This window comes from Echeneis naucrates, chromosome 19 (assembly GCF_900963305.1).
Source record: "Echeneis naucrates chromosome 19, fEcheNa1.1, whole genome shotgun sequence".
NCBI classification, from domain to species: domain Eukaryota; kingdom Metazoa; phylum Chordata; class Actinopteri; order Carangiformes; family Echeneidae; genus Echeneis; species Echeneis naucrates.
Genome location: NC_042529.1, coordinates 4,536,876 through 4,563,157, shown reverse-complemented (window position 1 = coordinate 4,563,157; position 26,282 = coordinate 4,536,876). Strand labels below are relative to the sequence as shown.

Here is a 26,282-nt window from a genome sequence, read left to right as displayed (position 1 = left end):
CTGGGTTGTCTGTTTTAAAGAGAGAATTGAGAACACAGAAGTTCAAGAAGACATTCAGCTGAACCGTTGACGTCAATAATTAGATGCTCCGGCTTCAAGCTGATTTTCTGCAACATCAGCTTTTCAGCATTGATGTTGGCCAATCTTTTGTTTTGATGGTTAAAAGACCAACAGTCATACATTGATTTTGCCTAGCATTGCGAGATCAGTCTGCCTTTTGCGCTGTCCATCACTTCAGTCTAGACTGACATGCGCAAAAGTTTGAATGGATTGAACTGACACCGATGGTTTCCAGGCTGTTTCACACTGACTTTAGAGATCACTTGACTTGTTGTCTAATACCAACACTTATCAGTAAAATGTCTACTGCAGTGGATGTACTGGTGCAAAGCTTTGAGCTCATGGTTTGGATGGCTTTAAAAGCAATGTCTACAATGTCTATGTTCTACTCAGGGTCACGAGCACCCTTCATGCAACTCAATCAATAAGCTTCCCAAGAGGTAGGTTAATGACTGATGCAAACACAGGGGGCTGACACACTCTCTGATAAACTGATAAAAAAAATAAATAAATAAAAGTTCAGTTCAGTTATGACCAATTTAGTTGCAGCAGTGATGTCATGAGTTTTACCTGAGTGTGCCTAATAATCTGACAACTAAAAAATAAAAAAATAAAAAAATAAAATCTGACAAATCTGTCGGGAGCGCGCGTGTGCGGCCCCGCCCCTCTCATGTCTGGCCCCGCCCCGCTCGGTCCTCCTCTTCCGCGTGCGTCCGGCGGAGCTCCCGCCGCCTTTTAAAGGACCCGGACCGGAGGTGTCCTCCTGCAGTCGGCCGGAGGACGCGGTGCCGAGTCGCTGTGCCTCTTATCGCCGTTAATCCGCCCCGGTAGTCCAACAGCCACATTTCAGCCATGTATCGGTATTTCGGGGAGCTGCTGAGCCGCTCCGCGGGCAGCGCCCTGGCCTCGGGATGCGTGGACTCCGCTCTGCCGGCGTCCTCGTCCCTGATGCGGGTCCGTAGCTATGCCGACGCGGCGGACAAGCCCGACGACCCGAACTTCTTCAAGATGGTGGAGGGCTTCTTCGACCGCGGCGCCGCCATCGTGGAGGACAAGCTGGTGGAGGACCTGAAGACCAGAGAGACCCCCGAGCAGAAGAGGAACCGTGTGCGGGGCATCCTGCGCATCATCAAGCCCTGCAACCACGTCCTGAGCGTGTCTTTCCCCATCCGGAGGGATAACGGAGAGTGGGAGGTGGTGGAGGGCTACCGAGCCCAGCACAGCCAGCACAGGACACCCTGCAAAGGGGGTAAGAGAAGCCCCGGACCTGCCCCCCCACACCCCACACCCCCCCTCTTTGACAGCTAGCTGCAGCTAATTAGCATTAGCAGCAACATTAGCTATTTAGAAATAAAAACTTAAAGCAGCTTACTCGCAGTTTGGCTGCTTTTATGCAGAGCCAGTCCAAAAGTGAATCCTGATTTTTAGTAGCTGCTCGTCTGTGTACATGTTTTAGCCCATGTGGGGGCTTTTTGTAGTTGACAGTGACCTTCCTGCTCACCTGTGGCTGTGCAGAGAGCTAGCCGGCAGTTTGTACCTGCTTTTAACCCCAACCATCAGTCTTTACTGTTATAATCCACAAACAACTGTCTCCTCTTCACATGTTGTCATGATTTATTATAAAACCCAAAGGGATGCATCAGTTCTCTGTCAAAACTCCCATATTGTTTTATATATCAGATGGTCTGATGATGTTGCAGATATATTTTACAAAGCAAAACAAATCTAAAAATGCTATCCACACACATTTTTGTACTCTGCTGGCTGTGGAAGAATATAGTGACAGTGACAATGACATATGATCTTTGGTGCAGAGTTCAAGGTGCAAAGCAAAGGCATCATGGGCCACTGCAGCAATGCACTGTGGGTAAAAATGCAAGTCGGGGGATATTATGTATAGGAAAATGGGAGGCGTGAGACTTGTGGAGGGGGTGGTTGTTTTTCTCGGCCCTCCTATTTGTCAGCACTGTGACAGGTGGGGGGGGGGTTGCTGAGGAGTGGGAGCTCTCTCGGTTGAGAAAGACATGCCATTCAGTCAGCCACTCAAAGGACATGTTGTGGACTGTACATTGGCCTGCCATTAAAGCTGTGAAACCTCCTGCTGCACTTGCTGGGTAAATGATATAGGCCTGTCCTGGGGAGGCATGTGTATAATTATAAGTTTTCCTGATTCCCAGTGGATTTATTGGCCGTTTAGTCAGCCAGATAAAATATCCATAACAAAATTCTCCATCAAGCCATTTAACGGTAATGGATCATTTATGAAATTGCAGTGCCGCACGCTAACCTATTGATTTTCACTAAGGGAAGCAAAAACAGGAACATCAATACCGGTGAAAGAGCATCTCTATCCATCTCTTGCAACCACGTGGAGGGTTGAGCATCACCTCTATTCAGAGCTATATCAAAGCACAGTTAAGCACCAACAATCTCCTTTAGTGGTAGTATCAGTGAAAAGCTTCCTCTCATGTTATGTTAAGTTGTTATAATGTCAGACTTTATAATTCCATTAACCTCTGACTTTTGCTGCCTTCAGATTTAGGGGAAACAGTGCAGCCAAGGAAAATGACGTTTCATTTATTGCACTGTCTGCCATTTGTACTTCAAATGTATTGCACATGTAAAAAATTCAAATGGGAATCCCTGAATCATCTACTTAACTCAGCAGTCACTCGTCCTCAATCTCAATTTGCCCTAAATATAAAAAAAACCCACCACAAACAATTTGTATTTAACTGACAGTTTATTGATTCAATTGGCCTGATAATGATTGGTTGTTCATGTTGAATTCAATGACAATAGAGGTGGAATGGGGTAAAAACAGGTATTTTCCGGTGGGTTTAATTATTGATGTTGTACATAGACCCTTGGCCAAGATCAGATCAAAGTACAAAGTGCAAAAGCTGTTTGTGTGTCCATGTTTTGGTCATTCTTTTGCTTCAAGAGTCAAAACTGGGCTGGATTGGGCTGAACTGCTCTTTACTGACTTCTCAATGAGTGTCATAACTCAGGAACAACATGGTTTCAGTGTAGATGAGGAGTTATTCGAGTTGTCCAAAAGTTTTGTTTAGTCTGCTCATTTGTCTACATCCTTCTCCTTTTGATGCAGAAGTTGAATAATGTTGAGTGTCAGCGTAATGTGAGGGTGTATGAGTGCCCACTTTATCAAAGTTGCATATGTAATGTAAAAAAAAGGGTATAAACGTTTTAAATGGATAGTTATTGCAAGATTGTGCCATTAAGCAAAATGTCTTTGGATCTTTAGGAATCATTGCGCCATACTTCTAATATTGTTACACCATGCACATACTTACAAATGATTATGTGCACACAAGAAATATAGAAAAAGACACACAATTAGGTGACTGAGACTTTTATTTTAACAATGATTAAAAATAGAGATAGATATGTTAAGATCTGTGGCTCCATTACCTTAGGCCTGCTGCAGAAGTTCAGCTGACCTGGCAGCTGCACAAACTCTGAATTACAGTGTGTGCTCAGTTTTTTTCCAGAAATCTGCCCTTCATTTCTGTGGAATGTGTTCTCAGATATGTTTTGATTCTCGTTGCTGTGGTGGGCTGTTGTTTGGGTTGGATAAATGGATGGCTGGATGGGGGATGGGAAGGCAGCAAAGCTTGTCTTTCCCTTTTTAATTTGATTACCAAGCTCAAGATTGTCCTTTAATGACACGAGGTCTTCAGCTGATCTCTGGATAAAAAGATAGAGGGAGAACCACAGCAGAAGTCTGAGAGATGGAGCACTGTTTTCAGGATGTTTGATCATTTCTTTTTGTTTTACTACGGTCAAACGACAGTAGATGGATATAACATGATATCATTCACTGACACTTAAAGAACGCATCATAGAGATTCGGGTTTTACTTTGCATCCTGTTCTGTGCTTGCACTTGAACTCTCAAACAGACACAGTGGTTTTGAATCAGCAGTCTCCTCTTTGTACTTTTGCCCTTGTGATTTTCTGCCTAAGCGAATTCAGTTTATTCTATATTTGGTATTGCTGGCCAATCACTCTCTCACACAAACACACTTAGTATAGTTTGACCAGCAGCTGGTTATATGATCTCGTGTAATGCTGTGCACAACCGGGCGCACACATGTTGCCCGGGTAACGGTAGTAAACCCCAGACAACAGGAAGGAATGACTGTAGTGCAAAGAATTGGGGGCAGAATAGCAGGCTGGGATTGGCACATTCAGTCTCCACATACTTTTTGCTGTTACTGCGGCTGTTGGTCACAATTGGTTCTCTGACCTCTGACCTGGCCATGTGGTCTGGTATCTGGTATGTTTCTGGAGAATTTAGGGCCTGCAGTTATTGGTCCAGTCAAGTCTACTCTGTTTATTCAAATTTCATCACACTTTATTGCACTTTAAGTGGGGATTTCCCCCATTTAGCCATCTGAACTTTATCAACTAATCAAAATATCAATGGACTAAAAAACACAAAATCCATTTTGACATTTTAAAACTCACTTTTTAAACTTCCCTCTATGCATTTCCTCAGGTATTCGTTACAGTACAGAAGCATCTGTGGATGAGGTGAAAGCCCTGGCTTCTCTGATGACCTACAAATGTGCTGTTGTTGGTGAGTATTAAAATCTAACCTTTCCACTAAGCCTCTGAGGTTGTCTGTGAATGTTCTCAGTCATCCAGTTCACCGGTATCCAAAGAAAACTAAATAGAGTGCAACTGGACTTGGTTATGTATCTGTGAAGTTTCACCTCTCGTCCAAGAGGCTTCATCAGTTTGTGCCTTTCTGACTACCCTGAGTTACTCTGGCTGATGAAACTCAGGTATTTAGCCTCTGTTCTGTCGCTATCAGATCTATTGATGAGGTCTTGGTTTCGAAAGAGTGTCTTACTTTGTTGAGGGATGGTTTGCACTCAATTCAGCTTTCTTTGGTTACTCTTTGAGATTATCTATTGATGTCCACATGTGCAATCTTAATGCCTTGTGTGTATCACAAGCGTATGTATGATCCTTTAAGTCGCATTATTTTCATCCAGATGTGCCATTTGGGGGAGCCAAAGCTGGAGTCAAGATCAACCCCAGAAATTACTCTGTAAGCCCCTTTACATCACTCCTCCTTCCTTGATGCACTGACAAGTTTAGGACGGTGTGAATGTATGATTTCTGTTTTCCTATGCCTTTTTCTTGAATCCAAACAAACCCAGTGGATGGTTGAATCTTTGAGGAATGCAGAAGGCAGGGCCACTGAATCTTCTCCTTTCAAGTTGCACTGGTTGCACTGGAGGGAATTAAGCTAGAGGAGAGAATAATTAGAGACAAGATCAAGATGAGAAAGTGATGCTTGTTTATATTTAGCTGTTGAAGCAGATAAAGAAATGGGCCTCTGTGTCTTCTTCTAGATTGAATTTAAATTTAAAGTCAGCTGGAGCATCAGCGTCAGTAGATGAACACGTACAATTTTTGGTTTCAGTTAAATGCTTTTATTCTTTAAATGATGCCTGCCTTTACTTTCATTTAATCATGGAGAAGGATATAATCTATCTATTGATGAATACTGTGAGATAAACAGATTTAACAGGTCATTGGCTGTTGCCTCTGGGCTGAGATTTTACTGGTGGGAAGGCCTAAACAATATATTACCCGTTTCATCAGAATGCCCAGAGCACAATGCAAGCTATTGCTTTATGTGGAGGACACACAATTTGGTTTGTAACTATGGTGACAACGAGTTTTTGTTTTAACTCCATACTTTCTGTCCATTGCAGGATAATGAGCTGGAGAAGATTACCAGGAGATTCACTATTGAGCTGGCCAAGAAGGGATTCATTGGTGAGTTTTTATGTGTGAATTTATACAATTTGTCTCAACTGTTAAGCTTGCTGCAGAAAAGCTTTAAGCTATGTTTAACTTTGGTAACTAATTATTTGTAAAATATGTATTTAGTGTTTTCATGGCTATTTGACTCTGAGTGGAAATGTCCATCATTACTGCAACAGTATTTTACCAAAGTAAACATTTCCTTTCATCCAGCGCTGTTTATTCAGGTTGGGGTAGCTAAGGGTGTGCCTGTGTCAGCTGAAGCAGGAAACTAACAATGAGTCTGGGATCAAAGTTCAACCTGAATCGGATCTTCACTGCTGGAAAAAACAGCACTAATTTGTATCTTATTTTAATGTATACTTTGTATGCAGTGGTAAAAGATGTTTCAAGTAAAGGTGGGGCTAATTTTAATTAATTCAAATCCTTTACAGAATTTTAAATGATCAATCATCATTTATTTTTTGCAGGAAGTTCTAATATTTCTGTTATTGTTGAGCAAAGATGCCCCTGTACAGGCACTGTCTCAACCACTGCCTGGATGTTAATGTTTATAATGCATGCAAACCGCGCAAAGTGATATGATGCTGTCTCTTATGTGTATTTTGACATTTTTATATGGCCACAGAGCAGCTTTCACTAGTGAATTTGCTACGAACTGAAAATAAGTTAGCATCCACAGTCAGACTGCACCTATTGAGAGATTCTGTCATCGCTTTCTCTCCCTGTAGTCCCACCCCCGTCTCTTTGTGCCTGCTTCTGTTTTTGGACCTTGTTCAAAGCTGCAAGACCCTCGAGGTCTCATGCACATATGACGCAAGGGCACCGGTGCTCAAATTTCCCCTGACGTCCAAATCTGTTCTTTCAATCCCATAATGTTCATTCAGATTTTTAGACTAGGCTGGATACCCAGTGAATGGCATGCTTTACAGATCTCTTGCGCTTTAATTTCCTTCCTCACCGACATGTCTTTGTTTACCAGGACCTGGCATCGACGTCCCTGCCCCAGATATGAGTACAGGAGAGAGGGAAATGTCCTGGATTGCTGACACATATGCCAACACCATCGCACACACTGTGAGTTCTCAAATGTAGTGAACCAACCTTTCTGACTTTGCTGGGTTTTGGTAAGCTGAAGAAAAACAAGGAATGACTCACATTTAAACCATGGGCAGTGGTTTCCTGCCTCTCCCTTCCCAGCCCACCACAGAGACTTTCCCACTCTCTTAAAGCAGCTTTACAAACCAAGGCCTATTTGTGTGTATATGCATTTATGTTGTCACTTAATCATTCTACTATCAAAATCTGTCAGGGCTTATTAACAGGCTTATTTGACTAAAGATGGAAAATATTTGCCCATGTATGCTCATGTGTATTTCACATCTGGTGAAAACTGCAAACCCTCACCCTCAGATGTTAACTGTGGTCCGGTAAAAATGTAGATGTGAATTCAGAAGTGAAGTTCATCTGCAGTTTTAGGAGAATAACACCATTCCACTAAAGACACATGACTGAGCGTGACTCACTCTGACTATGACTCACTCGTTCCAGTTTTTCCAATGCGAGGTTTTTCTGTTTTACAGAAACTGAAAACCTTGGGTTTGGCTTTATTGTTCGGACAGAATAAGCATCTTGAACTGAAAGATTGATTTTAAAAAATTGTGAAATGATCAATTAAATGAAAAAGGAAAAATATCTATGGAGATTTGTTAATGATGCATATCTCAGAAATATCAGTTTTAATTTGATGTCCTTTTTATGCATTTTGTTTTGATCATAAATTTGCCTGTATGCAGAGTGGAGGTAATCCAGTGTGGTGTCAACCTCACTCTACAGACAAGCAAACACAAGCACCAAAATGTCCCTTTTTTCATGTCACCAATTTTCATGCAAGTTTCCAAAACAAAGGAGAGGTTTGAGTCGGCTAGTGTGGAGTCAGGCAATTTGCTTCAAACTAGTTTCTCAGTAGCTGCTAATGGTTTTGTGGTGATTTTATATGCTTCCAAACAGACGGGGGCTATTTATGTGCGTCAGATTAATATACAAAAAGCACTTACTTGTCCTTAAAACACGACTGATTTATCACCGTTGCTGTCCACAAAGATCTCGCTCAAACTCAAGTTGCGTCTAGTTAAATCACTCTACTTTGCTCATGATACTTGTTTTGCCTTTCTGTTCCCCTCTCTAACCTCACTTTATCCAGTCATGTGTCCTCTGTTCTAAATACCCCTGGCAGGACTTGGGTTTCACATTCCTGTTCTGGGTATCTGAGGGTGGAGGGTTATGGGTAGTGTGCACTGACGCTCAGCTGCTGGACTGCCTGTGGCGTGGCAAAGCCTTATGCTGTGTGGATGTCACGTATTTAACACTGTGGAAAGAAATGGAAGGTGCTGCAGAAAGGGGTTTGAGATGCAGTACTACTTATAGCCAGTAGATGATAGTTTTCAAAAGCATCAGTCTCTATTAATTCATTCTCAGTCGTCTTCTACCATTTATCCATTTCCTGGTCACAGGGGTGTTGGAGCCAATCCCAGCTCACATTGGGCAAGGGCAGAGGTCACCCTAGACAGGTCACCAGTCCATCGCATTAGCCTGTATTAAAGTTCATTAAATAATAGTAGAAGTTTTAGTGAGATTTAACAGATTGTTTCTTGCAAAAAACACTGATCTCAATATTGGATTAAATTTCAAGAACAATTTGGTTTGTACATGATGTTTGAAGGCTTTGATCTTTGGATATGTGTGTACAGGACATCAACGCCCATGCGTGTGTGACAGGAAAACCCATCAGCCAGGGAGGAATCCACGGACGTATCTCAGCCACTGGTCGTGGAGTTTTCCATGGCATCGAGAACTTCATCAACGAGGCATCCTACATGAGCATGCTGGGCCTCACCCCTGGCTTCCAGGATAAGACCTTCATCGTCCAGGTACACAACCACACTTACATGCGTGATTTAATCATCGTACAAGCAGTTTGCTTGAGAGGAAGAAGGTGCAGTGCCAGGCGGATTTAAGTCTTCATTTGAAATCGTGATGAGGGGTTTTAGAGCCGCACCATCTGTGTTAGCCTGAATCTGATCCCTTCATCCCAAGCAGACAGAAACTGAACTGAAGCAGTTACCTCTCTTTGTTAAAGGGTTAGTCTTTAAGAAAATGGAACTAACTCTTTTTTTGGTTGAATTGACACTGATCTGCTCATCTAACTCCTTCATGTTGAACTTTGTGAGTAAAAAGTGGAAATCCAAGTGGAAAAGATTCACAGAGCACAAAATGAAGAAGTCAGAAACAGAGATGAGTTTGTGAACCAAAAAGTGAAAGAGAAGCATTCTCCATAAGCAGTTCCACTTCCACTCCCTGGTCACATGGCAGCTCTTGTGTCATGGACACACAAACACACACACACAAACAAAGACACACTTACACATCACCACGGACATCCGGGCACTGGCCTCTGCTGCTTTGCAGGAATTCTTTCTATTATTACCACTTTTTTATGAGTGCAACATTATCTGTTTCCGTTCTTGAACAACCCTATATCTTTAAATGCATTTTAAAGTTTGGCTGCAACCTTCAAACGCTATAAAGAAAATCTACTAAAAACTGCTGTTTCTCCACAGGATGTATATTACACATGGAAATATGATCTTTTTGTTTCCTGGAGATTTTCAAACAGATTTATTTTACACAACAAACAAGAGACATGGAAAGAGATGAAGCTTGCACAGGGAGTGTTGGCATGATGATGGGGTTAGGGTGTCACTGCAGAGATGAAGAAGCACTGACAGCAGCTGGATGTTCAAAAAGCTAATCCCTCTGTGTGGGTGTGTGTGTGTGCGTGTATGTGTGAGAGAATTACAATGTCCTGTGATTAGATTTTCTTAGAGATTTATTGGTGAGAGAAGGCAGCAGATCTTCGGTACAGTAAGAAGTTCAGGGCAGGGACATGATTTACTCTCTTATCACGTTTCTTTGTTTTAATCAGCTGTGAAGTCAGCAAGTTCATATCCTTGTTTTCCTGCAGTTCAGTTAGAGCAGAGTCAGAGTGTGAACACTGTGCTACCATGAGATGATAGTCTGAGGTCATCCTGCTCTACAAAGCTGTTAGCCATCAGAGAATTTATTATATAAATCATTAAGAGGGCTAAATGCCTAAATGTCTCTGATTGGGCAATACTTCAGATTTGAAGGAGTTTGGAGTCAGTAGAATGACATTGCTTGAACATCTCCTGTAGTTAGATATAGCTCATTATAAAAATATCATGTTACTGTACCCCGTGATGCGTAATTATTCTACCTACGTTTTCTGGCCACATGGTGACACCAGAGTGCAACACATACTGACATGAAACTGGACTGTATACTATGGTTGATTAAAGTGCTTACTGATGATGTTCAGTGATGTGAAAATGATCATGGTCCGTGCTGATGATTATCTCTCTGTGACCTTTCTCAGGGCTTTGGTAATGTGGGTCTCCACTCCATGAGGTACCTGCACAGGTTTGGGGCCAAGTGCGTGGGCGTGGGTGAGATTGATGGAGCCATCTATAACCCAGAGGGCATCGACCCCAAACAGCTGGAGGACTATAAACTGGTACCAGCACATTACCATTCCCTCATTTCCTTCACCTTTCTTTTTTTTCCCATTTTTGTTTTGTTGCTTACTCAAAGTTCTTCTGTTTTTTCAGCTGTTCTTTGTTTATTTTTACTGATGCTCAGGTAGCATTGTTGCCATCAGCTGCTTTTTTTGTTCTTGAGGTACTCACTCAAGCCTATTAATAATTTTGCAGCAACATGGCACCATTGTGGGATTCCCAGGAGCCAAGCCCTATGACGGGAATATTTTGGAAGCCGACTGCCACATTCTGATTCCTGCTGCAGGAGAAAAGAAGCTCACACGTCTTAATGCCCCGAGGATCAAGGCTAAGGTAAACAACAACAACGCCTGACATTTAAGTCATCATTTAGACTGATATGAGTTAGGACGGGTAACTTGGTCACAGTCATGTGATGTTTTGTTTGTTTTTTTTGTTGTAGATCATTGCAGAGGGTGCTAATGGTCCCACCACCCCAGATGCTGACAAAATCTTCCTGGAGAACAATGTCATGGTTATCCCTGTAAGCGTGCGCACACACACACACACACACACACACACACACACACACCAAAACTCCAGTTTTTTTATTTGTGCTTATTGTTCCCTTCAGCTATGTTGGGGTGAATAACTGGTTTTGTAAAAGTTGGCCAGGAGACACAAACAGCTAAAACAAGCTTTTCAATGGTGATTTTAATGTAGAATGCATCAGAGTTAGTAAAATATACCTCTGTTTGCTGAACTGATGATCCACAGACTTGAAACAACCAAGTTATTGGAACATTTTTACAAAACTGCATCATCCAATCAGCCACACATGACATGAACACAACTTAAAGTTGATGTGAAGGACATGTGCTGATGCCACTTTTTAATTTTCTTTTGAGCTCTTGTCATGGCTTTAAAGGACTTTTGTGATGTTTCATGCTGCAGGACTTGTACCTAAATGCTGGTGGTGTGACAGTGTCTTTCTTCGAGTGGCTGAAGAACCTCAACCATGTCAGCTATGGAAGACTGACCTTCAAATATGAGCGAGACTCAAACTACCACCTGCTCAGTAAGTGCAAGACAGAATTCTTCTGTAATGTGCCAACAGACTATAGTTCCCTGTGTCATAACAGACAAAGATTTGGTCCATCTTTTGCATTCAGTATTATATTTTAGGTTTCTTGAAAACATTTTAAAATCATATGTAAACAACAGAACTGGTAAGTATTAAAGATGCAGGCTACAAATTTTCATTAGATACAATTTTGGATATTAACTTCTCTCTTTCACATTCAAGCAATCATAAAATGGTAGAACATTTTTTCACCATTTATGGTAATCTCTTGCAGTGTCTGTTCAGGAGAGTCTAGAGAGGAAGTTTGGCAAACAGGGAGGACCTATTCCCATTGTCCCAACCGCTGACTTCCAGGCCAGAGTTGCTGTGAGTAAAATTTGTTGACACACAGGCACATGCATGCTAATACTGCTGTTAAGGAAGTGAAAGCAATTGATTTACTGCTACAAGAAAAGCGCAAAACATCAAAAATCCAAACACAAGAACAACCATTTATTGATGCTTTTTCTGTTAAATCCCTAAATTATTGATTGTGTCCTGACCGCTCTGTGCACATGCTTTCTTAAGCGTGTCCGTCACAATGACTGTGTGGTTAACATCCATCTTTTTGTGCAGGGTGCCTCAGAGAAGGACATTGTTCACTCTGGGTTAGCCTTCACCATGGAGAGATCTGCCCGGGTAAGTGCAATGCATCACACAGACATTTCAAAAACCTGCTGCTGATGTACAGTTGGAGATTAAGTGGATGTTGAAGATGTTACAATATAGGAAAGATAAAAATACTCATTTAGAACAGGACGTCTCAACATTTTGTTCCTGTCACATTTGAACTGTTGGTGCAGCCGTCATTCAGCATGTAAAACACTTTCTACTCTGTTCTTTTAGCAAATCATGCGCACAGCGAGCAAGTACAACCTGGGTCTGGACCTGCGAACAGCCGCCTATGTCAACGCCATCGAGAAGGTCTTCAAAGTCTACAACGAGGCCGGGCTCACCTTCACATAAATGGCCAGTCATTACCCAAATTTATCTCTCCTCCACCTTCCTGCTATCGAGGACCCTCTTCTGCCTTCTTCCCCTTCACTTTCACTTTCAAGCCCCCTTACTGCACACATTGGCTTGCCTGGTTATATGCCCTGTGATCTTTGTGTGGTTATTATTCTGAATCTGCACCTTCTTTCTCAACCACTGTCCAGTTCTTGTTTTGGGTTTTGAAGTTATGTTGAAGAACAAGCAAATAGAAAGCCAGAACCTGAGAGAGAAAGGAAACACTTGGTCTCCCTCAGAACTCCTATAGTTATTCATGGTGTTTTTGTATGGCAGCCATGTACAAAGTGCCCTCTTTTTGTGTTTGCTGAATGTGTGACCCTCCTGTTGTGACAGTTTCAGTTGTCACCACTACAGATGCCTTATTTCAGAAAGAGGTCTGCTCTAAATGAGAGCAGTTTAATTCAAAAGGGATTTAGATTTAACTTCATGTATAAGAGAATCATCATTTTATTACCCTTGCATTTGACTCTCCCTCTTAAAGGTGTAAAAGTTAGTGAAGTTGCGAAGGGTTCACCTTTCAAGATTCAATAAAAGTTCGCCCTTTTCTTGTCCCTTGCGCCCCCCCCACCCCCCCATCCGCTTTCCTGTTGCCGTCTCCTATTTTAAAAGCAGCTTCTCCCCATTTCCTCCGCTGGCCAAGAAAGGGGAACAGTTAGGAAGCGAGGCGTCACTGTACACGCCCGTTCCCTGGTGGAATTTTCCTCAGTTTTAACCGTCCGGTTCCTCAAATTGTTTTGGAGGAAATTACTTTTTATTTTTATTTTATTCATTTTGTGAAAACTAATAAAACGTTCAGAAAAAGACAAAATCTTGTAAGTACATTTTTTTTTTTTTAAATTATTCTGGACTGCAACAAAATGGATTGTGTGTGTGTGTGTGTCTGTGTCTACATTTCACGATCAAATCTACCCTTCAACATTCCTCTCATTTCATCAAAACTATTTACAAATACTGCAAGACATTCCAATCGACCCTGTATCACAATCTTTCCACTTTTGTGCAATCTCACATAGCCGAGCTTGTTGACGAGTTTAATTCTGAATGTACCATCTCTCTGATGTCCCTCCTCTGAACCATGGTAGGTATGTAGTATTGCATCTGTCCAGCCCGGTAAAGATTCAGTATAGAAAATCAAGTTGCATCTTTTCCCGTTTCTTTTCATGTCTTCATAGAGAACATCTGGATGAGCCCTAAGATGCCGATCTTTGAATCTTTTTTTTGCAACTGTACTGTTCACGCCTTCAGGGTATGGAACTCTTTGAGTAGCCATCGCGATGAAAAAAGAAACGTTATTTAGTAAATGAACCTAGTTAATATTGTATTATAATAGATATTTCAGCACATTCATACTCAGGTCGAGGTGTTCCTTGTGTCTCTTAAAAAGCTCCCTTTTTTTCACTGGTTTGGTTGGACACTCGTCCTACAGCTGCTTCCTAAAATTACATGAAAGCCTTCAGGTCACAGTTACATGTTCACAGTCTGAAGATGAACCGACCTCTTATTTATCACAACCCACCTTCACTCTGTCCTGTGTGAGATGTTTAATGTTGAATCGTGAATCTTCTCCCAAAAGTCTCAAAAAATCGAGGACAACTTTTATCTTTCAGCTGCTGTTTTACATCAGTAAGTATGAATTTGTTGTGATTCAGCTGCGAAAGAAGGGAAAAGTTTTAATTGACAAATCACTAAGTGATCATTTAGAGATGGATGGATCAGTGAATGAATTCTTACCAAATCTGTGGCAGTTCAGAGAGCGTCTGGGATGTTGTCCGTGTGTTAAACGTCTTTATAAAGGAAATGACTCCTCCCAGTCTGTAATTTGAAACTTGTCAAGTTTTAAATTTAGCCAATCATAAATTGGTAGAATAATATGTTCATCATTAATGGTTGCGAATGAAGTTGCTAAGGGCTCACCTTTCAAGATTCAATAGAAGTTCGCCTTTTTGTTGTCCCTTGCGCCCCCCCACCTGCTCTCCTGTTGCCGTCTCCTATCTTAAAACCAGTTTCTCCGCTGGCCAAGAAAGGGGAACAGTTAGGGAGCGAGGTGTCGCTGTACACGCCCGTTCCCTGGTGGAACTTTCCTCAGTTTTAACCGTCCGGTTCCTCAAATTGTTTTGGAGGAAATTACTTTTTATTTTTATTTTATTCATTTTGTGGAAACTAATAAAATGTTCAGAAAAAGACAAAATCTTCTAAGTACATTTTTTATTCTGGACTGCAACAAAGTGTGTGTTCCACTTGAATACATTACAATATGGATATGATATCTAACCCTAAACAATAAGCAGAAAGAAAGATTCTTGAAACAAGAAACAAAAGTGACAAGTGATAATTTAATTCAGCACGCTGGAACTCACTGGCTCCTGATCATGTCTGGGATTTTCTTTAAATTTTTAATTAATTCAGTTAATTCTTCATGTGTCAGGTTAAACATTTTCTTTCTTAATTAAACTGTAAAGAGAGAGAGGAGATTTATCCTATTTGGCCTGATCATTCATTTATTCATTCATTCATTCATTCATCCATCCTCTACAGTTGATCTGTCTCAGGGTCACAGGGGATGCTGCAGTCAATCTCAGCTCACACTGGATGAGGGCAGGGTCACCCTGGACAGGTCACCAGTCCATCACAGAGACAGACAGACAACCGCTCACACTCACACTCAGACCTGCAGACAATTTAGAGTCACCAGTTAATCCAAACATGATGTCTTTGGACAGTAGGAGGAACCCTGAAAACCCAGAAGGAAACCCACACAGGCATGGGGAGAACATGAAAACTATGCATAGGCCCAGGAACTGAACCAGCAACCTTCTTGTTCTGGGGCAACAGCGCTAACCACTATGCCTCATCAGGATCTGCTTAGATTTCATGATAAACGCTTCGGTTTGAATTTTGTCATTGTGTCGTACATCTCATTAAAGTTTCCTTCAAATGTTTTCAAATTTTCCATTCGACCCTCGATCACAATTTTCCCACTTGGGTGAAGTCTCACAAAGCCATTGTCATTGGAGAGTACAATTCTGGGTGTACCGTTTCCCAGATGTTCCTCAGTTGAATCAGGGTAGGCCTTTAGTATTGCTTCTCTCCAGGCATTTTGAGTTTCAGTATAGAAAATTAAGTTACATCTACTCCCATCTTTTCTAATGTCCTCATAGAGAACATCTGGATTATTCTTAAGATACTGATCTTTGAAGTCTGCTTTGTCTGCCTCGTCCATGTTATCAGGGTATGGAATTCTTTGAGCAGCCATCTCTATGAAAAAAGAAACGTTATTTAGTAAATGAACCTAGTTAATATTGTATTATAATAGATATTTCAGCACATTCATACTCAGGTCGAAATGTTCCTTGTGTCTCTTAAAAAGCTCACTTCTTTTCACTGGTTTGGTTGGATACTCGTCCTACAGCTGCTTCCTAAAATTACATGAAAGCCTTCAGGTCACAGTTACATGTTCACAGTCTGAAGATGAACCGACCTCTTATTTATCACAACCCACCTTCACTCTGTCCTGTGTGAGATGTTAATGTTGAGTCGTGAATCTTCTCCCAAAAGTCTCAAAAAATCGAGGACAACTTTTATCTTTCAGCTGCTGTTTTACATCAGTAAGTATGAATTTGTTGTGATTCAGCTGCGAAAGAAGGGAAAAGTTTTAATTGACAAATCACTAAGTGATCATTTAGAGATGGATGGATCAGTGAATGAATTCTTACCAAATCTGTGGCAGTTCAGAGAGCGTCTGGGATGTTGTCCGTGTGTTAAACGATGATGTCAGTTGTCTTTATAAAGAAAATGACACCTCCCAGTCTGTAATTTGAAACTTCTCATGATTACATTCAGCCAATCATAAATTGGTAGAATAATATGTTCATCATTAATGGTGATCTCTTGCAGTGCCTGTTCAGAAGAGTCGACGGGGGAACTTTGGCAAACAGGTCAGACCTGCAGTATTTCATTCCCCCAACTGCTGACTTCAAGTTGCTATGAGTAACACCTGCTGACAAATCCACACCTAATCAAGCTATTATTTATCAGAAATATACAGCCAAAGGCGATAAGTCACCAAACAGCTTTTAGCTGTATAACCTGAAGTAGTACAATCCTAAAGCTGCTGTAAATTCTGTGAATATGCCAAATACTACAGAAGAGATCACCTGGAAAATTTTGGATTAACAAGGCCACGAAACTTAGTCTGATACTATTCCTGCAGCATACAGACACAAGTTGGAGTTTGCCTCATATTCTTGTGTCATTCTTGTGCGTCAGTTCAATTCAGTCTACAACTTGAGAAAACAGATTAGGAGGATGATGAAGAACATAGTTTTATTTACATGTGGTATCCAAATGTAATATTCTTGGCCAGAGAGTGACAAAAACTGAAAATGTGGAGTGCTAGAAATCTTTTAAGCAGTTTGTAGACAGTTAGTATTGCAGCTTTCTGGTCCTCTGGAGAATAATTGAGGAAAATTAAGTTACGTCTAACTTTGGGTCTTGTAGGCTGTTCCTGAAAACACTTTGGTGATGATTGGCTTTTAGACGTGCTGGGAGGTGTGTTTTGAGAAAAGTACGTGTTTCTCTCCACGTCCAGTCTTTATGCTGAGCTAAGTTAACTACAGTCTTCATTCTTATTCGAATAATTTTTATTTCACAGCTGTTTTTTTCTCTGTGGCCCTACAGTAACTGTTCTGGCATGTTAGAGCTTGAATTTTCATTTAGGCATTTTTAACCCAACAACCGGGATAAAATAAATTCTTCACACTGAAGTTGGATTTCAACAAAACCTTTTTAATTTCAATGGTACTATTTATAAAATCAGCGAGTCTGCTTTGATGCCAACTTAAACATGGTGTGTGATTTGTGTTTGTGTATGTGAGGAGGGGTGTGTGGTTGTGTGTTTAGAGTGTGCAGTGTGTGTGATTGTGTTTTTACGATTGTAGTGTGTTTTTGTATGGTTTGAGTGCGTGTCTGTGTGTGTGAATGTCCGATTGCTTAATAAGGCAACATGCAGTCATCATTTTCCATTGGCCTCAAAGTAAAAACACACAAACCTGCTCCACAACACAAACCCACACACACACACACACACACTTTGCTGGCTGAACCCTATGTTAACACACACATGTTATACACACACATACAGTGCATACAGACACACACACACGCAAGGTGGCATGACGTTGAGTGACAGGAGGAGGGTATTGTCTGATTGGTTGAGACAGTTGACGAGCGGGAGCTTCAGAGCAGCCGGGGTTCAGACTCGGTGGTGGAAAGTAAATACTCTAACCTACAAACAACTACACATCCCGAAATTCAAGCTGTACACAGAACTACACATAAAGCTGATCTATGGTTAATCCTAAGCCTTCGTTGTCTCGCTGACTAATTGTTTGTCATCGTGGGAATCTGTAAAACCAAGACTGCTCAATTTTATGCTTTATGTCAAAGATCAAGATCACTGCGTCTCCATTAGTCTAATTCATTCAAATGTTATTATTGATAAACTATACTTGTACCTTTTGATAAATTCTTTCAGTTGCATGTATTGCGGGCGTGTGACGGAGGCATTCTAGTTCTTTGATGGAAACCAGTTTCCAGTTACTGCCGAGACTTAAAAGCAGTTTAATAAGATGGTCACTGTCATCACTGTGAGATGCTAATTTCCAACAAGCTTAAGCCTGAATTCTCCCTTTTCACTTAACCTCCAAGTAGCTTTGGCTCTTGTTTGTTATAGATTGTGTCTCAGCTTCCCCCAACATCAAATCAATGAAGAGGAAAAAGATTTAGGGTTAGGACCAATCCTGTGGGTCCTGTAGACTTGAACAGAAACTAGGTGGGCTCGACCGCGTTTAAACACAGGATTGTCTGCTAAAGTCAGCAGTGCTGGTTCTCTGAAATGGGAGAGAGATTTGGGGAAACCAAAAATCTGAATTTCAATCAAATCTGGCTGTATGTTATTCATTTACAGCTAATATAATCTTTCCGCGCCTTGACTTTGCTTGTTTAACTATAAATGGTTAATGTCACACATAAAATCTGAAAATGTGATACGAAACCACAACGCCTCTTGTTTTCATGCATCACGTCTGAGAAGAATGAGCACTGTGTATTGCTTCTTGGTTTATGACGCTGTAATAACCCTGTTTCTAAATGCCGAGGCAAAACACACACTAAGCCATACAAAGCTACACAGGACGGCTGCTATTCTATATTCAACACGTGACAAGTCATTCTAACACATCTGTTCATGCAGTCTACTGTGACTAACTAACTACTGCACACATCACAGAATGATATCTGCCGTTGATGCATGATTCCCTGCACAAGCCTCTGGAGATTTATTGTATTCTGTATACCAGCAGCTACACATGCACACACCTAAATAAGCGAACATAGACTTACGGGCACACAAACAGCAGCTGACACACCCCGCCACGTCCTGCCTCAGAGCCTGTTGTTATGGAATGTGAAGATGTAACTACGCAATACAGGAATTTGATCTTATAACAGGTATCACTCATTCAGCCAGTGTGTGTGTCTGTGCTGGCATTTCTGGTATGTATTGTCTGTGTATATTTTGCGCGTGTGCATAATTAAGGTGTGTCTCTTTTTGTTTGTGTGAGTGTGTGTGTTTGTGTGTGAGGTCTCCTTGTTAGGCATGGGAGGCAGTAACAACGTCAGGGTTCATACTGGGGCAACACTAATACACAGGTGAGGTCAGGGTAAGTCTGGCGGTGGGGAAAAGCTACAGGCTGCAGAAAATTTAGAGGGGGGGGACACAGGGAGGCGTCGGGGGGGGGGGGTTCGAAGACAGGGAGGGTGTGCGGCATCTGGAAGAGTCTGTTTTAGTTGATTTTGGTTCCGTAAAGTCACAAAAAAATATGTTGAACATCTGGAGTCTGCGAGGCGAGGGCAGCGAGGGGAGGGGGAGGTGCTGGAGAGGACGGCAGGGGAGTCCTGAAGACGACTAATACCCCTGGAAGGAAGGACGATATAGAAAGATGTGTCAAATAGATAAATCTGATATTTGACAGGAAAAAAAGTACATTCTTTTTTTTTGTGCATTTGTAACAGTGGCAATTAAATATATTTAAATGTCAAAATTAAAAGCACTCCTTGAAAGGATTTCGATAATTTTCATATTACATTGTTAAAGATACAGTCAGCGCTTTTTGTTTCTCTTCTCCTCTTACCTCTCCTCCTTCACCACCCTGCTCCATTCCCCCGTATTCTCCCTGTATGAGGAAACAGGACGAGCAAGAATACATGAGACAAAGAAGGGAGGCGGAGGAGACTTTTCTGAGAAGATGAAAGTGAAAGAATGTTGTAAAGGCAGGGCAGCCATCGATCTAGTTTTCATTTCTCTCCAGCTCTGGTATAATATAGCAATCAAAACTACAATGGCCATGCTGTACGGCTGACTGACTCATTCTAATTATCATGCGTGATATCCTTCCTTGCGGGGAGTCAGTTAGTTAATTAGAGTTTTACAGGCCTAGTTCAGCCTGAGCAGTGCAGCGAGGCTATTTTGGTGCATGCCATGAATACCGTATATTCACTGGCTCATCTGATGAGCTGGAGATGCGGCTGAGAGCTCAAACTGTATGTAACTTAATGCTACATGGAGGAGTTACATGGCTAGAAATGAGACGTTTTAGTGCGTTGTTGCCTAAACCACTCAAATGAGCAAGCGTAAGAGAGGTCGGAAGAAACGGACTGTAGTTTTCAGAGCCGTGTCATATGTTTCTCTCCATGTTATTCACTGGAGTTTGTGCTTTTTAAACTTGGGGAAGCATCACAATAGTTTCTGTTTCTCCTTTTTCTCTTCATGCTCACTCAGTCTATTGTGGACTATTAGCTAATACACACTGTATTACCAGTTCATTACGTACACCTACAGAATTTAATGTATTCTAAATCCCACCATCATGGCATTGTTCCCGTTTTTCCAGGTCTCATTATATTGTACAGGTGTACCTAATAAACTGACAACGAAGTGTGTGCTGCATGCAGGGTATTTGTCTCTCTTTTGCCCTAGTCCACCCCACGATGACCTATGACCCCACACTGCTCTGTCCAATAGGCACCTCGTATACAGGCTCCTCCTATCAGGGAAACACAGATGACACACAAACAGCATCAACAAGAAAAAGTGAGAACAATGGCAACACAAAACGACTGAAACACTGCCACCAAGACACAACACACAGAACGGCATGCATGAAAGATACAAATGTTAGATGTTCCAACAACACACCTAACATTTGAAAGGTTCAGCGACGACTGAGGTAGATAGATAGATAGATAGATGTAAAGATTAAGTAATTTTCTATCACTTCACACAGATTAGTTTCTGTCATTGAATTTCAGACAAAGATGCTTCTAATATTTCATATTTGAAGTTAAAACACTGCCAATAACTATCCAGAATAGATAAAAGCATAACAGAACATTTAAAAAAGTGTTTTGTGGGTTAGTTTCACGGTTGAAGAGGACATTGTGTGGAGGAAGCAGAGATTTCTTTGAACAGCTCTATTTAGTGGCTGAGTTCAGAGCAGCTGTCCAATTTAAACTTGATCTGGACCTGCGAGTCTCACCCTCCCATGGAGCCGCACACACTCACACACTGCTGTGATGCGTCGGCCGTCCCTAAAAGATGTTTTGTTCCAACTCATACCTGATAAGGCCATCGGTGTAACCCGGTGTTGTCATGGCTACCGACCTGGTTAATCAGCCCGGTTGATGCAGCGACGTTCTCAACACCTTCGACAGCTGCCTGTGACACCTCGTTGGCCCCGGCAACCGCTGTGTCGCCAACAATGTTGGCCTGGTCCACGGTCCTGTTGGCCACTAGGAGGCAGGATGGAGGACAGTTAGTGTTGAGACTGAACGACGCACACATACATGGCGCCGTATCGGTCCACTGTGTGTGATTAGTACTCTGCTGCTGCTCTCACAGTAACTCAACATTTATGTTACTCATCCGAGTAAGTGTCGGCCTTAATTCAGGGCTCATCACTGTTGCTGGAGGTGATTCCCTAAAAGAGCAGAGGGGGACACTTGAGCCCGACCTCCAGCAGATGTAAAATGCCGTTGCAGCTTTCTTATGGAACAGTTGCTGGTTTTGCCTCATGCTGGGCAGACAGTCTACGTGTGAGATCGGGAAGATGGAAGTTTACAGTCTGAAGATAATGTAGAGTGGATAAATACAGCCACACACTTTTCTCACCTGTGTTTACCGATGACACAACTCCCTCCTTTGTCTTACTGCCTGAGGAGCAAAGAGAGAAATTCCAATCACTTTCATGTTTACAACATTTATAGCAGTATTTTATGAGCATTTCTGAAATTAGTCTTTTAATCAGTGAAGAATTGTTATTTTCGCCACTAATTAAAACTATGATTGCTACAATTAGCTCATAATTTAATGAACACATTCATCAACTATAATGAGCAGGGACTTAACTGGTTATAATATTAATAGGATTTCACTTTAGTGTAATAATATTATGCTGCTTGTGTTTTTACTTTGATGAGCAAACTAATCAAAGAAACCTAAATTGTCTGCTGAGACATGACTTGTGTATGTATATTTTTGACATATTTTGAACATATTTATTAGCTGCTGTTTGCCACAACATTTTTATCCGCAGTTCTCCCTAAAAACACATTCCTGCCTGTCCCTTTTCTCTTTGCCTGCCTGGATGTTGTCGTCTTTCCCTTTCAGCTTGTTTTAATGGAAATATTTTTGCCAGTTGGACATCTCTGTGTTTGCCTCTCTGCTCACCAGCCGTGTGCTCGATATAATGTGATCCCAAGCAGATTAAAGTGAGGTTATATAATCTGCTGGAGTGAGGGATGGCTGGAGAGAAATATCTACTCCAGAAGATTAAAGGGAACAAATGGGAGGAAGGAACAAAGTAAGGAAGGAAAGGAAGAACAACGTGCACGGATGCTGTTGTGTCTTTGGATGCAGATGCTGTCATTTGCAGCGTCCTCTCTCTGTCTCCTGCTTCCCTCCATCTCTCTGCACGCTCTCTGTGGTACATGAGCCACGTGCCTGAGTGCTGAGCAGTACTGCAGCACAGCACAGCCCAGCACTCTCACACACACACTGCAATGACACAGCTTCTTTCCCCCACTCAACACAGGGAACCCTGAGTATGTGCATATAGGCCTGTGGTGATCTGCTCATACAAACTCAACTGTGGACTGTATTTTATTTTTTTTATGTAAATACAGGACTGCAGATCATATACCAAGAGCAAGAAAGCAATCACTGAAATAATCCCGATAATGTGATAATCCTCAATAGATGAGGATGGCCTGGATTAAAGCGTGTGAAAATGAAATAATGTTTTAAATGTGATTTGTGCTTTAGCAGTCGTGATGAGAGGAAAACTCAGTGTCCTGTATTTAATGAAAAATCTTAGCAGTCGTTCTATTTTTCGTGTGTTCGCAGTAACGTGAAACGTATAATATATGCAACGAGACCTTAAAAAAAGGAAGCTGTGCAGGAGAGGCTGAGGACTTGTACAAAGATCTCACCCAAAAACAAAAATAAAAATAAAAAATAATCAAGCATGGAGAGGCAATGACAAAAAAAATTGTAATGTTAAAAATGACTAAAGCCATAATGGATTCTGAGTGCATTTTTTTTTTTCTCTTTTCTTAAATTTGCTTGGAGATTTTCATGTGTAAGACTTATTTATCCATCAGTAAAAAAGGGAAATTATTGATCTTAAACGATTTGAAAAATACAAATAATATAAAACCACATATAAAAAATAAGGTCATTTACGCAAAGATTTTTTGGACTCTGTGACTTTCTGTCCATGTGCGGCCTGTGAAACCGAGCGTGCAGACCTTGACACTGTCACATGCTGATGACTGCGTTCTGCTGCAGGCGGACACGAGCCATCGACCCTCCTCACTTCAGCGATCACATCCCCTCTCCCTTTTCTGTGCCTTCCTCCTGTGATCTGCACACCACCCCTCCCCACCTCCGTCTCCTTCACCTGAGCTTGTCCCCGCTTTGTACTCCCTGGGAAATCCAGGTTTCATTTTTCTAGCAGAGTCTCATCCCTCCACCTCAGCTAGCCCCGCCCCCCCCCCACCATCACGACATGTCACCTGTCTCTCTTTCTGTCCCTCCATCTGTTCATCCCCGAGCGCCACGAGACCAGAAGCTCAAAGCTTTTTCTGACGTAACACCCCTCCCCTTTTTCTCGCTCTCTCGTTCCATCTTTTTTCTCCCTCTATGCTTCCATCTTTCCCTGAGATGGGTGGGGGGGGTTGGAGGAGGAGGTGGTGGTGGTCAGTGTGTAAGGGGGGGAGAGGTGCTGTGGGTGCGTAGTGTTGGAAGAGCTGTGAGGAAAGAAGGTGGTTAGTCATCAAAGCTGCATGCATTGGCCGGAGTTTGGGGGGGGGGGGGGGGGCAATTACTGCAGTGCTCAAATGACCCCCCCCCCCCCCATCCCCCTTTCTCTTCTGTCACGACCCTTTTCCACCCAAGCTTCATCATCATCACTGAGCCTTCCCCGTGTGTCAGTCAAAGTGCTGGAGAGTCAGACTGCAGGTGACAGCGTAGACTTCCACTCCGCTAACTCCTCGCCCACCTTCTCACTTTTACACCCCCGCCCTCCCCTCTCTGCCACCCCCCCGCCCCCGCCTTCAGTCGGCCTAAAAAGCCTCACGCTCGGGGTAACCTTGAGATGTGACGCAGTTGCTTCTCATGCTAATATAGAAGTGCAGAAAACCACAGCAGGTCCACAGCATGCGAGCATCTAAAGCATCTTAAATAGTATTCATTCACAGATTCTAGTTATCAAAAGACTGATTTTATACCTTTATTTAAAATTAATCATCAATACATCTAAAAAAGATGTAGGCCACCTCCATTATTAAAATTTAAAAAGGGGAGATAAGAAGAGTCTCTGGGGACTTTGTCGCTGTATTTAGTCCAACACTGGACGTCCCCGTCCATCTCTCAGCTGTTCAGACCCCCACCCTCTGCCCTGCACCAGTCCTGCAGCAGTATCCTGCCAGCCTTCACATCATCCCCTCCTTTCTTTCTTTTTCCCCCCTTCGTCTTCTTCCTCCTCCTCCTCCCTCTGCTCTGGTCCCATCTCTAAAATGTCCCAGACACGACCCCCCATGGGACGTTCACCATCAACGGTGCAAAAATACAACAATACAGCCTTGCAAGCAAAAAAAAAAAAAAAAAAAAAATTGAACCCCCCTACAAGACTCACCAACTTTCTACAGATGGAGTGTTTTACATACCTACATACATCACCCCTTCCTTGGTCTTGGCTGCTGCCTCCTCCATGCCGGCTTTGGTCTTCTCTGCGGCGGCCACCACCCCCTCCTTGGCCATGGAGAACCCCTTCATCAGTACATCCATCTTGGGCGATGAGACGGCTGGGCTCCCCTGCTCCAAATGGACCTGGCTGGCTGGCTGGTGCTTACAGTGAGTGTGCAGAAGAGATGATGTGAGATGTCAGAGTGTGCTTGTGTGTGTGTGCGTGCGTGCGTGTGTGTGTGTGTATGTGTGTGTGTGTGTGTGTGTGTGTGTGTGTGTGTGTGTGTGTGCGTGCGTGTGAATATGCGTGCGAATGTGTGCCGGTGGCTCCTCCTCTTTGTGGTGCTACAACAGAGAGCTGAGAGGACCGCACAGCAGGGCTACAGCACGCAGACTGAGAGAACGGAGGGGGGGGGAGGAAACAAACGGTGTGCACGGGATGGAGAGAAGAAGAGGAGGGACGGCTGGATGCTGCAGCATTTTCAAGTCATGCTGCAGCCCCGCCCCACAGCCATCCCTCCACCCTCATCCATCTTTCAGTCATGCTCAGTGCAGCCTCCAGCTTGCCTGTTTGCATATTTTGATTGGCACATTGCTCCGCTCTGGACACACCTTTCTGGATGCTGAGCTTGTTGGAAGTGTTATATAATCTGCAGAGAGTCAGCACTGGGAAGTGAACTGGGTTTCATTTTATTTTTCACATCATGCGCCTTGTGAGAGTTTGTCATGTGATCCCCTAACAGTTTGTCTGAGAGATGCCGTTCGTTCCTCCGAGCTGAATCACATAGTCATGGAGAATTTTGCTGTTGTGTGAGGAGATAAAAACGCTTAGTCATCTGCACCTGAATGACTCACAACTGCTGCGCTGCTCCTGTTCTTCCTCCTCCTCCTCCTCATTCACGTCCCATTTCTGCCAAAGATGCCAACTCAGCAGCGTGGCGATTTTGTGGATGCTTTTAATACAATGCAACTCCATTTAATCGAAAGGGAAATCATTGTGTGGCCAAAAGTAAAATCTGCCAGCACATAATGATTTAGTTGACACACTGGTCCATGGGGTGCGTTTTCACTGTTGCACACAGAAGGAGGAGGGCTGCTCTTTCAGGCTTTCAGATTTTCAGGTTCACACTGACCTCTGGTGATAGGAAGATATTTGACATCATGACGCAGCAGTATGGCTGCTCTCATGGTTTGATTATTTAGTGTTTGATTGGTGCAGACTGTAAAAAATTTGAGTTACTTGCTTTTTTGTGTGTGTATTTTATTTTTTTTTTAAGGTACAAACCTTTGCAAGCAAGGTTTTTATTGTGTTATTGTTTTTTATTTTTATTTTTCATACATTTAGGTGGAGTCACGTGCTTCAGGTGTTGCCAGTCAGGTGTCAGCATCCTCAGCACCAAACAGCAGAT

The 26,282-nt window shown here is 42.4% G+C and overlaps 2 protein-coding genes and 2 long non-coding RNA genes across 5 annotated transcripts; 1 reads left to right on the top strand and 3 right to left on the bottom strand.

The window, feature by feature from the left end:
- Window positions 1-790: 790 nt before the first annotated feature.
- On the top strand, window positions 791-13,367 carry glud1b (glutamate dehydrogenase 1b). Its single transcript, XM_029527246.1, has 13 exons — window positions 791-1,309; window positions 4,582-4,662; window positions 5,084-5,139; window positions 5,813-5,876; window positions 6,847-6,941; window positions 8,615-8,794; window positions 10,321-10,458; window positions 10,655-10,792; window positions 10,902-10,982; window positions 11,393-11,516; window positions 11,797-11,888; window positions 12,138-12,200; window positions 12,408-13,367. The coding sequence occupies exons 1-13, from the start codon at window positions 913-915 to the stop codon at window positions 12,525-12,527; spliced, it is 1,629 nt and encodes a 542-aa protein (XP_029383106.1). The 5' UTR covers window positions 791-912; the 3' UTR covers window positions 12,528-13,367.
- Window positions 13,368-13,706: 339 nt separating this feature from the next.
- On the bottom strand, window positions 13,707-14,383 carry LOC115060186 (uncharacterized). Its single transcript, XR_003842247.1, has 3 exons — window positions 14,304-14,383; window positions 14,089-14,221; window positions 13,707-14,005 (listed from the first exon to the last, which is right to left on the bottom strand). It is a non-coding gene; the product is annotated as an uncharacterized LOC115060186 (long non-coding RNA).
- A 913-nt stretch (window positions 14,384-15,296) lies between these two features.
- Window positions 15,297-16,420, bottom strand: LOC115060184 (uncharacterized). The gene is made up of 4 exons (XR_003842246.1): window positions 16,286-16,420; window positions 16,072-16,203; window positions 15,906-15,988; window positions 15,297-15,827 (listed from the first exon to the last, which is right to left on the bottom strand). It is a non-coding gene; the product is annotated as an uncharacterized LOC115060184 (long non-coding RNA).
- A 950-nt stretch (window positions 16,421-17,370) lies between these two features.
- sncgb (synuclein, gamma b (breast cancer-specific protein 1)) lies at window positions 17,371-25,295 on the bottom strand. Of its 2 annotated transcripts, XM_029527840.1 has the most exons (6): window positions 24,855-25,295; window positions 21,799-21,840; window positions 21,292-21,419; window positions 20,657-20,674; window positions 19,763-19,804; window positions 17,371-19,545 (listed from the first exon to the last, which is right to left on the bottom strand). In XM_029527840.1, exons 1-6 carry the CDS (start codon window positions 24,973-24,975, stop codon window positions 19,537-19,539), a joined length of 360 nt encoding a protein of 119 aa, XP_029383700.1. In that variant the 5' UTR covers window positions 24,976-25,295; the 3' UTR covers window positions 17,371-19,536. The 2 variants fall into 2 exon arrangements, with proteins under 2 accessions (XP_029383700.1, XP_029383699.1); XM_029527839.1 differs by lacking the exon at window positions 20,657-20,674.
- Between the last annotated feature and the right edge of the window lie 987 nt (window positions 25,296-26,282).